This window comes from Triticum aestivum, chromosome 5D (genome assembly GCF_018294505.1).
Source record: "Triticum aestivum cultivar Chinese Spring chromosome 5D, IWGSC CS RefSeq v2.1, whole genome shotgun sequence".
NCBI lineage: Eukaryota > Viridiplantae > Streptophyta > Magnoliopsida > Poales > Poaceae > Triticum > Triticum aestivum.
Window position 1 is genome coordinate 288,298,938 of NC_057808.1, and position 10,427 is coordinate 288,309,364.

General features: G+C 40.2%; 1 protein-coding gene across 1 annotated transcript; it reads left to right on the forward strand.

The window, feature by feature from the left end:
• Positions 1–661: 661 nt before the first annotated feature.
• LOC123121169 (mediator of RNA polymerase II transcription subunit 25) lies at positions 662–10,188 on the forward strand. Its single transcript, XM_044541097.1, has 15 exons — positions 662–908; positions 1,790–1,820; positions 1,922–1,985; positions 2,113–2,243; positions 2,927–3,136; positions 3,236–3,301; positions 3,806–4,016; positions 5,299–5,345; positions 5,430–6,206; positions 6,962–7,015; positions 8,183–8,211; positions 8,835–8,903; positions 9,017–9,101; positions 9,225–9,311; positions 9,397–10,188. Exons 1-15 carry the CDS (start codon positions 796–798, stop codon positions 9,913–9,915), a joined length of 2,493 nt encoding a protein of 830 aa, XP_044397032.1. The 5' UTR covers positions 662–795; the 3' UTR covers positions 9,916–10,188.
• The last annotated feature ends 239 nt before the right edge of the window (positions 10,189–10,427 follow it).

A 10,427-nucleotide genomic window follows, 5' to 3' on the forward strand; every position in this document is an offset into this window, starting at 1 on the left:
TTATGCATGTCTATCGTTCACACACAAATATAGTTGTATGTTTGCTGGCTACGTGCATCTGCATGTCCATCGGCCATGCGCCATCTTTGCTTCCGAACAAAACCTACAATTAAATAAATTGTCCCAAAGGCGTCATATTCTAGGCACACTCATAAACCGTGCGAGACTTCATGTTCATAGGCCGCACCATAAAAAGGTCAATAGCCTCCAAAGGGACGTGAGTGCTAGACTAATGAGGAGGTAGAAGAGTGAACGAGAAACATGTTATATTTAGTAGTCATAATAATCTTGTGTAACAAATCTCATGAGTGGCGAACTAATTCAATAAATAACAACCACTGAATGAACTAATAAATTAGAAATCTGTAAATACCTTGTTCTCGAAATAATAGCATCCTCTAAAAGCGTATAAAACCGCACCAATTAAACATAATTATTAAGAAATAAATAAATACTTCTCTGCAATAAATAAATAAATAAAAGGTTTTCTAGAAGAAAATAAATAAGTACTACAAGAAATTACCGATGTATGCCAATCTCTCTGTGGAAACCCCGGAGGGCCCAGGGTTGCCATAAAGAGAGAAGAGTAGGGACTGAACGGGCTTTCGGCCCTGGGCCTTATAAAACCCAGACCCGTTTACTTTCTTGACCGTGTCCGTCGTCCTCTCTTTCTCCGCACACAACAGAGAACCCACGTTCAGCAAAGGGGGGTTGTGGGTGGTGGCCGCCGGTCGGGGAGAGAAATTGGAGCGGATTCGCGAGGGCGAGGCCAAGGGGATTCGTGGAGGTTCTGCGATGGTGGAGGGGATGGGTTCGGAGAGGCAGCTGGTGGTGGCCGTCGAGGGCACGGCGGCGCTGGGGCCGTACTGGCCCGCCATTGCGGCCGAGTACGTCGAGAAGATCGTTCGGTACGCCCTGCGACGCCTTCTGCTTTTAGGGTTCCGGCGTGGAATTTAGGGGTGGTTGTAGGGGTGTGAGCAGGCTGGTAGGGGAATTCGAGCTCTTCTTCGTGACCCCCGGTTAGGTTTTCCGTGCGCAAACTGCCAAGTAAGTGGAGATGGGGTGTTTGTGAGGAGAACGACCTTCCGATTCTAGTCCCGGTGGCTCGGCAGGTCGAGCAAATTCGATCACCATAACTTCGGTTGACATGCCTTTCTTGGATTCTCCCTTGATCCATTTGAAAGCGTGCCTCCTTGAGTGTAGTTCACTTGATTCTGATGTAAAACTGGGTTGGTTAATATGGGTTTTCATGATAGTAGTTTATTAGCTTTATTAGGTGGTGTCTTGATACGGAAGATGAAAATCATCGTGTGCCTGAGTTCATCGTATTTGAAAGGAAAACGTGATTCAACTTTTGGTATGCTGCTGATTGTGCCCCCATTCTTTTGTACAACCACTACCACGGCCATGTCTGTTTGGCTACCTTTGTTGGTTAAGTGAAGTCTATTTTGTACTTCTGTTGTTGCTTCTGCTTGGTTGAACTTCAGGTTTTCATTAGTGGTATGTCTTTCTTCAGATTGTTTGTCATATTAGTCATCTTTTCTTCTTGTTGTGGTCAATCATGTTGAACTTGATGTAGGTGCAAGGTTTTCCTTTTCTTTTAGTATTTTTATTACTGTTTCAGATGGAGGTGAGTCAGGTCGTTGACAATTTTTAGTTCACTCTGTATTCTCCGATGTCCATAGCTCTATAATAGCTTTTCTTTTTGTTTTATCTTGAATATGCTCTCACATGATTTTGTCCAAAAAATATTATCACTAACTCATGAAGCATTTTAAAATTTGTGCAGGAGTTTTTGTTCTACTGAACTATCAGGGCAGGTAACTCCCTCCCTCCTGATTGTTCTTTATCAGAATTTTTAGTTGATCCATTCTTCTTGAATTCTGTCAAAGTTTAACTTATTTTCTGATGATCCTCGCAGAAGCTTGCAGGGGTACCACCTGAGCTTGCATTAGTTGTCTTCCATACCCACGGACCTTACAGTGGTACGATTTGATATCCATTAATCCTCCATGCCCTTATCATTTAACATTATGATTTATCTCAATGCTTTCATGTTTAGTTCTGTATAAAATAGCTAATTTATGAAAATGTGCTCCTGTTGCAATGCAGCCTTTATTGTACAACGCAGCGGTTGGACAAAAGATATGGATGCTTTTCTTTCATGGTTATCAGGAATATCATTTAGTGGTGGAGGCTTCAGTGAAGCTGCTATTTGTGAAGGTCTTGCTGAAGCACTGATGGTATTGATGTGTTAACATTGTTCACACTCATAACTCTCTAAGTTGCTTTATTGTTTATGTTCAAATAGTTCTTAAGTCTGAGTAGTGCAGATAATTTTCTATTGAATAATGTAGTTATAATGAAAATCCGCGCCTAGTAGCATAACACAATACATTTAGTTCACCTACAATTTTGCTGGGTTGAGCCCATTTTCTTGGGACATTTCCTACAGATTGGTAAGTGAGGTCTCATTTTTTTCTATATTCTGCTCTTGTATTTCTTCCATATTAAGGCATAAGCACTGGAAATAGTTACTGGACCTGGACATGTGTTTCTTGCATTTGTACTTCTTTTATCGTCATATTTCATGCTGTCTAAACTCCAGCTTTATTAATTGCTTTGTTATATTTTCTAGAAAGTGATTTTGTATATTTGTGTTGCTAGTGTTCCCAATATGGTCCAGAATCTCTTCTATTTTTTTTTTCTTGCACAAGCTATGGTTTGAATGAGAAACTATGGAAGTGTTTGACCTGAACTGCAGCTATGGCTATGGCTATGGCTATGGTTGTGGTTGGATTATGTAATAGACATCAGTAGTTACTCTCAATGAGACTGACACGTGAATGGTCTTTTGTGAATGTATTGTATTGGTTATTAGTTTGTTATTGCCATGGTGCTTATTTCATTTCATTTATGCAACTAGATACTCCAAGGCAGTCCTGGTAGCAGCCTGAATCATCAAAATCGTGAACTTCAAAAGCATTGCCTACTTGTTGCTGCAAGTAATCCTTACCCGCTGCCTACACCTGTCTACCGCCCTTCTGTTCAAAGTAGTGATCACAAAAAGAGCAACGAAGCAACAAAGGAATCATGTCTTGCTGATGCTGAGACTGTTGCAGTCTCATTTGCTCAGGTGCTGAATAAATACCACTATCTTGCATTATATTCATTGCGTATCTCAATGGAGTGCTAAGCAGTACTTGGTTGGATCTAATTAATTTTGTGGATGCAGTCCTCTGTATCGTTGTCGGTGGTATCTCCTAAACAGCTACCAACACTGAAGGCAATATACAACGCGGTAATATATTTGTTGTGTCAAACTTGATAAACTGTTTCAAAGCCTACAATTTTGTACTTGCTTCTTTATTTTGGTTTGTCCAAAAGGAATCTTGAATGGTCCTAAATGTCCACTCCACTCTGCTAGTAGCCTGCTTAATTGCCTAGTCCACTCCACTTGTTGCCAAAAGTTTAGATGTCCTTGTAATTGCTTACTTTATGGTCCTAAATGTGAACTGTCCTCTTTTCTAGTAGTTTGTAAAATAAATGTCTTAGAAATTCAAGTGTCACACCACATAACTTGGTTGTGGATTAGAAAAAAATCCACCCACGTCAAATCATCATAGTATTTAGCACAATGGATGAAATTTCAAGATAATGCCTTTCCCTGATCTCCACATTCCCCCACTTCTGTCATGACGGGCGTTGTAAACTTACATGATTTGAAGCTGACCTTAGGCAAATCCTTGAGAACTTTGTTGTGTGAATAGGCACTGAATACTGATACTACTCGTATTTATTGCAGGGAAAGAGGAATCCTCAAGCTTCTGATCCATCAGTTGATCATGCCAAAAATCCACATTTTCTTGTTTTGCTGTCTGAGAGTTTCATGGAGGCTCGAACCGCTCTAAGCCATCCTTTACCTGGGAACCTTGTCCCAAACCACACCATTACAAAAATGGATACCGCACCTGCAGCTACTGTGCCAGGACCACCTTCGAATGCCACTCCCTCAGGTTGAACAAATGCTAATGTTAGGCTAGTTTCACTGTGAGGTTTAGCCTTTGATTGTTCCTGTTTTCATAAAACTTGTGTTGTGCTGTTGTTATGATGTCTGCATGGGCGGGATATAGAGAAAGCTTAAAAAAAGAATTATAGGAGTTTCCCCTAATTTTGTGTGAGTTGGTGCAACAAATCCCAGCTGCAATTTGATTAAAGAAAAAGAATGGTAGATTAAAGTAAAAATGCAATCTGGGCAGCCCTTTGGGTTGGGACCACAAATAAAAAACACTGATAGACACTTCTTGCTGCATATGCTGGAAGTGCTAACTATGTAATTGCAGGCAAACAAGGCTTGGAGAATGCCCTTATGGGACCCTTTGCATAAAACCTGCCTATACTAATAAATCTTAGCAGAAAAGCATGTGAGAGCCCTCATATACTAAATTTCAAAGCAGTAAAGTAAATGTGCACCTGAATACTTATACCAAAGAGGCACTTGAAATATTTGATGTTTCAAATCGCATGTGGCCATGATGTAATGTACTGAAATACCCTACTTACTTGTCTAGTTGAAATGCTTTGAGCCAGAGCTGAAGGAAAATGATGTACTGAACCTAGAACTTAAATGCTTATCTTTCATAACAGCTTGTAGTACTACTGGCTTCATATTTGTTTTTCTATGTGTATGATGAATGTTCTGTGACTTGTGATAGTGAATCATCCTAAATAATGGTGTATCTGACCATTGGCTAAGATGTCAGCAGCTAATTGTTTGAGTTGTTGGTCAGTCATTAGACTAACTTAGTCATGTCTGAAATTGCACCTACTCCCTCCGTTCCAAAATAGATGACCCAACTTTGTACTAACTTTAGTAAAGTTAGTACAAAGTTGGGTCATCTATTTTGGAACGGAGGGAGTATATGCCTATCATATGCAATGCAGACATCACATGGTATTAGAAGTATCCATGCAGATACCAGGTGCTTTTTTCGATGTATATGAGTGTTGATGTTGTTTCTCATTTGTTTCATGAAGTACATTTCACAATCGCACATTCTGAAATGCTGGTTTTTTAGCTCCTATATATATATATTCAACGTTGCTATGGATCATAATTGTGACTAAGTTCGCCTATCTATTGAATTAGGGTGGCACATTTCTGATTTTGTTTACACGTTCTAACTAAGAACTCACTGAATAATATTGCAATGTGTTTTTTTTTTCTGCTTTTACTCTTATCATTTCGTTATAACCCTACTAAATTGTCATGACTAAAAGAAGTTCTTATATCTCCAGTGAATGGAACGATGATGGGACGGCAACCGACTGCAAATGTTAAAGTGGTAGGCTACAAAAATATGTTATTATTTTACTATTTCTATATGCCTTTTCCATTATAAGCGTACCTTAACGATTTGCATTTTCAGGAGCCGACAACTATACCACCAATGGTTTCTGCACCTGCATTCTCTCATATGACACCTATTTCAAATGTTGCTTCTCAAGGTGTATCAGCAATGCAAACTTCTTCACCATCGATTATTTCACAAGAAACAAATGTTGCAAATGAAATATTGCAAGAGCATAAGCCTTTAGTAAACCCTATCCAACAACAGGTTCGGCCTGGTGGCCCAGCAAATGTTAGCATCCTAAACAATCTTTCACAACATCGACACTCTTTAACAGCAGCTACCTCAATGGGACCTAACATGGGGGCAACACCTATACAAGTGCACATGTCAAACATGATATCGAGTGGCATGACATCGACTCCCGCTGTCATATCTTCTATATCTGGAACAGTACAGCCAATTGGTGCTCAACAGTTGGTACAGAACACAGCTCTCGGTTCTTTTGGGTCAAACACTTCTACTGTATCTGGTAATTCAAATATTGCCGTATCTTCTTCTTTGGCTAACATACAAAGCAACATGGCCATGGGACAATCAGTGCCTTCTATGGCACAAGGTGGTCTGATGGCTGGTCCACAATCAGGACAAGGTGGAATTGGTACGAACCAAAACATGATAAATAACCTTGGGACTACGGCTATCTCTTCTACGCCTACAATGATGCCAACACCAGGAATGGTCCAGCAAACAGGAGTAAACGCTCTTAGTGCGAACAACAGTTCTGCTATGAATATGCCTCTGGCACAACATCCTAATGGCCAGCAACCATCGAAGTATGTCAAAATTTGGGAGGTAAAGATTTCAGCTTGTGTTTCATGCTCCTTGCGATAGTAGCTTTGCAATATAGGTTGCTAAATGCAGCATTTTAAATAGCGGTATGCATGAAACTTAATATAGCATCAGAGCCAAGAGCTTTTGGGTTCAAGTCTCGGATTTCACAATTTAAATAAAGAAAATTGCTTGCCCTCTTTCTGTCCATGTTTAGGCCTTATCAAGCCACACATGAGGGGGTGTTGAAGTATATGCGGATTGTCCAACCTTCTCAAAATTTTGGATTTTTTTGTTCTACTGGTCAGTGCATGAAGCTTAATAGAAATTACGTCAGTAAAAAGTACCCCTCTGTCCCGAATTAGTTGTCTTAGATTTGTCTAGATACAGATGTATCTAGACATGTTTTAGTGTTAGCTACATCTGTATCTAGACAAATCTAAGACAAGTAATTCGGGGCGGAGGTAATACATATTTATGCAATATGAATTAGAGTGGCAAGCAGACAACTGAACAAATACTTTGTAATGATTTTGAACTTTCAAATATATATTTCTCAAAAAGTACAGGGTTACAAGATCATGGCTTGCCGTGAGGAGAGGTAGACAGGCGGCTACCTTATCAGCCGGTTCTTTTAACCGAAGAGCCCAAAGTTAAAAAACATTACAAATGTTGTTAATAGTGGTAGCACTTAATTCACGATAATCTTGCTCATGCTGTCTTGTGTCTTTGCCTAGGGGTACAGTTCAGGACATGATTTTCTTCTGTTCATATTTCAGGGAACTTTGTCTGGGCAAAGGCAAGGACAACCTGTATTTATTTGTAAACTTGAAGTAAGTTCCTATTTGTATGGCTGAACTCTCACACTTTCTGATACAGTAACAGTTTTTATGCTCTCTGTGGATCTGTATGCGATCTGAAAAGAGACCATTTCTTTTATGGGAAAGCAGTTCAGTCCGTTTCGTCTAAACATGGCATATGTTGTTTTACTTTATTTTCTGTTTGTACTACCCAATGATTCCATGCATTACTGCCTATTTAATTAATCATTCATGACAAAAATAGCTCTTTCAAGTGTCCTCTATTCTTGAGACCGTTGGAAAGTCGGTGCTTAGAAAGAACATACCTTTTTTATCTGAACAACAGGCGACAATCCTACTGAGTATTATGTGTATTAGTAATCAAGATCCAAAATAAGAATTTACAAAGGAACAATTGATAGAATCTAAAAGATAAAGCAATAAAATACATCCTCCGTTCCAAAATATATGTCATTCTGGTAGGCTAGTCTACCAGAACGACATATATTTTGGAACGGAGGTAGTAGATCACAATGGACATATTAATGTCCAACCATTTGACCCCCTGACATCTTAGATGAGATCCTGATTTGCAATCATTTCAAATCCAGAAGCAACATTCTCTTTCATCTAAGCTTATTTTATGAATGTGTACTTTGTTTCTCTGGATCCAACATTCTGAATGAACCAGAGCATTGTTATTAGCTCCTTGAAGAATAGGTTTGGCTGAACCGGCCTGATTTCTAGCTGAGGCGAACATATCCAAGATATATAAAGGATTTGTTCCAAGAGGTTTAAATCAAAATAGAGATAGTGCCCAATCTTCTGAAACCTGATTAATGCAAAGAGCACCAACTTAACTTCCTCCACGTCAAAAGCCTTACTCTCCAATCCTTGTGTTAACTTTGCCATGAAGTATTGTTGAAAAAAAAACTTACCATGCATTAAAATCTGCACCAAGATACTAGTACACTTTGTTTTTCTGAACCTACTGAAAATTTTGTGAAGCATGGAACAGAATATCGGTTTGTGCTGCCAATGCTCATTGTTTTCACGGCCTACACCTTCAAAGCTGAAACCAATTGTTATACTTTCGGATTGTGTACTGTAATTTGCTATCCTCTTAAATATACCATACCATATTCTATCTTTGCAAAGCATTTCAATGTTGTATTTCTCATCTTATCATCTGTGTTGCAGGGTTATAGGAGTGGAACAGCGTCTGACACGTAAGTCTTTAAACTGTTGCAATACTATTTTTGTGATCATTGAGATTAAGAAATTTTACAGCTAGCTGTTATTGTTGTTCTTTTTCTTGAAAATGTATCGTTTTAGCAGAAATATTGAATTTTTAGTGGACACCTACACCTTGTTTGTGAAGTCATTCTCATCATACTATCTGTAATACATCCTGTGCATCCCGTAACTTATCTGAACACACCTATCAGCTATAGGATTATGGGATGCTAAGATTAGTTGCAAACCAACTAAATACCAGTCGTTGTAGGTTGGTATGTCATATTTTGTTTCTTTGGCAGCACCTGCCAAATTTTGCTAGTGTACTGATTGCCAGATATATTCATGAATGTTTTCTTAGTGCAATATCTTACCTGCTGTTCAAGCGCAATTTCAGTTGGAAACCTGACAATGTTTCTGAGTTCTAATATGATACACCCAGTGAAGAAGCTTGTTTTCCTGCACTTTGTTGGGCAACTTTGAATGCCATTTGCCTTGACTCAATAAAATCTATCATCGTGTCTTATTTTTCTCCTTAAGTTTTACAACAGCGCTTTCATACAATCTGCAAATCATACCATCCCTAAAGAAACTGAAGCTGTACTTTTATATTCAGACTTGCTTCAGACTGGCCAGAAACGATGCAGATCGTGCGCCTCATAGCCCAAGAGCATATGAACAACAAGTTTGTCGCTCAACTAGCCCATGCTTTTCCTTCTTAAAACCGCTGCCTTATTGTGTGTTCTTCCTAATATCATTCCTGCTCAACTTTGGTTGTTCGATCATGTAATTGTACAGGCAGTATGTTGGCAAGGCGGACTTTCTAGTATTTCGGACATTGAATCAGCATGGGTTCCTCGGACAACTACAAGAGAAGAAACTGGTGAGTTGCTCAGTGCTTGTTTTAACCTTGTGGAATATTTATGATCTCAGTTTGAACTGCACTTAATTAAGCATCGTATCATACATTTACTTCTTTTAATGTTCAAGTGGTTCATTGCTTCAGTGTGCAGTGATTCAGCTACCTTCACAAACTTTGCTGTTGTCAGTGTCTGACAAAGCTGGGCGCCTCATAGGAATGCTGTTCCCAGGGGTATGTTTATAACTAATTGATTGATTACCGCAACTTGTCTCTTGTATTCATCTGAATCAACACTTCTCTGCCGAGTTTTCCCCAGGATATGGTGGTATTCAAACCACAGGTCTCAACTCAGCAGCCACAGATGCAGCCACAGCAGCAGCAGCAGCAGCAGCAGCTACAACAGCAGCAGCACCAAATACAGCAGCAACAGCAGCAACTACAGCAACTGCAACAGCAGCAACTACAACAGCACCAAATGCAAATGCAGCCTCAAGGCCAGCAACTTCAGCAGCAGCAGCAGATGCAGCAAATGCAACAGCAACAACAACAGATGCAGCAAATGCAACACCAACAACAGCAGCAGCAGCAGCAGATTCAACAGCAGCAACAGATGCAGCAGCAGCAGCAGCAACAGCAACAACAACAGATGCAGCAAATGCAGCAGCAGCAGCAGCAGCAACAGCCTCAACAACTCCAGCAGCAGCCGCAGATGGTGGGTACAGGGATGGGTCAGCAACAATTCATGCAGGGGCATGGTCGGGCGGTGCAGATGATGCAAGGAAAGATCACGCCACAGGGCCCAGGCAACATGTCTGGAGGAGGCTACCTATCTTGAAAATATCGCGTGCTAGCAGGACACTCCTTGGGTTCATGAGGCTCCTTGGAGATTTGGCACACCCAATTAGTGTGGTGGTTTTGTGCTTATGTACAGAGCATTGCGAGTCTGTCAGCTAGGGGGAGTTTGCTTACTATCTCATGTCTAGTCTGTAGCTGAGGTATTCATCATCCTATTGGATGGTACATTAGAACATATTCAGAGGATTGACTGGAGAGGGACCTATAATCTGGAATGATTTGCTAAAGATAAAGTTACATTTTCACACCGTTAGACCAAACATGCATTTGAATCTTCATATGCCGGCAATAACTTATTTCCAACTTCTCCATGCTAAATGGAGGGGCTGGGGAGGAGGCACTGTGGTGTGTTACGAAGAATCCTGATTGCTGTGCCAGGTAGAGATGCGTCCATGTCCGTGACAGCTGTAAATGAACTAGTAATGCAATGTTGCTTTAATAATGGTGCTCTGCCCGCCGCCGTATTGTTAGGTGACTCGCCTCACCTAAACA

Coding starts and splice junctions, on each gene's coding strand:
- LOC123121169 (XM_044541097.1), top strand. CDS start 796: ATGGTGGAGGGGATGGGTTCGGAGAGGCAGCTGGTGGTGGCCGTCGAG. Junction 5,346..5,429: donor CGACTGCAAATGTTAAAGTG/GTAGGCTACAAA, acceptor TTGCATTTTCAG/GAGCCGACAACTATACCACC. Junction 6,207..6,961: donor AGTATGTCAAAATTTGGGAG/GTAAAGATTTCA, acceptor TTCATATTTCAG/GGAACTTTGTCTGGGCAAAG.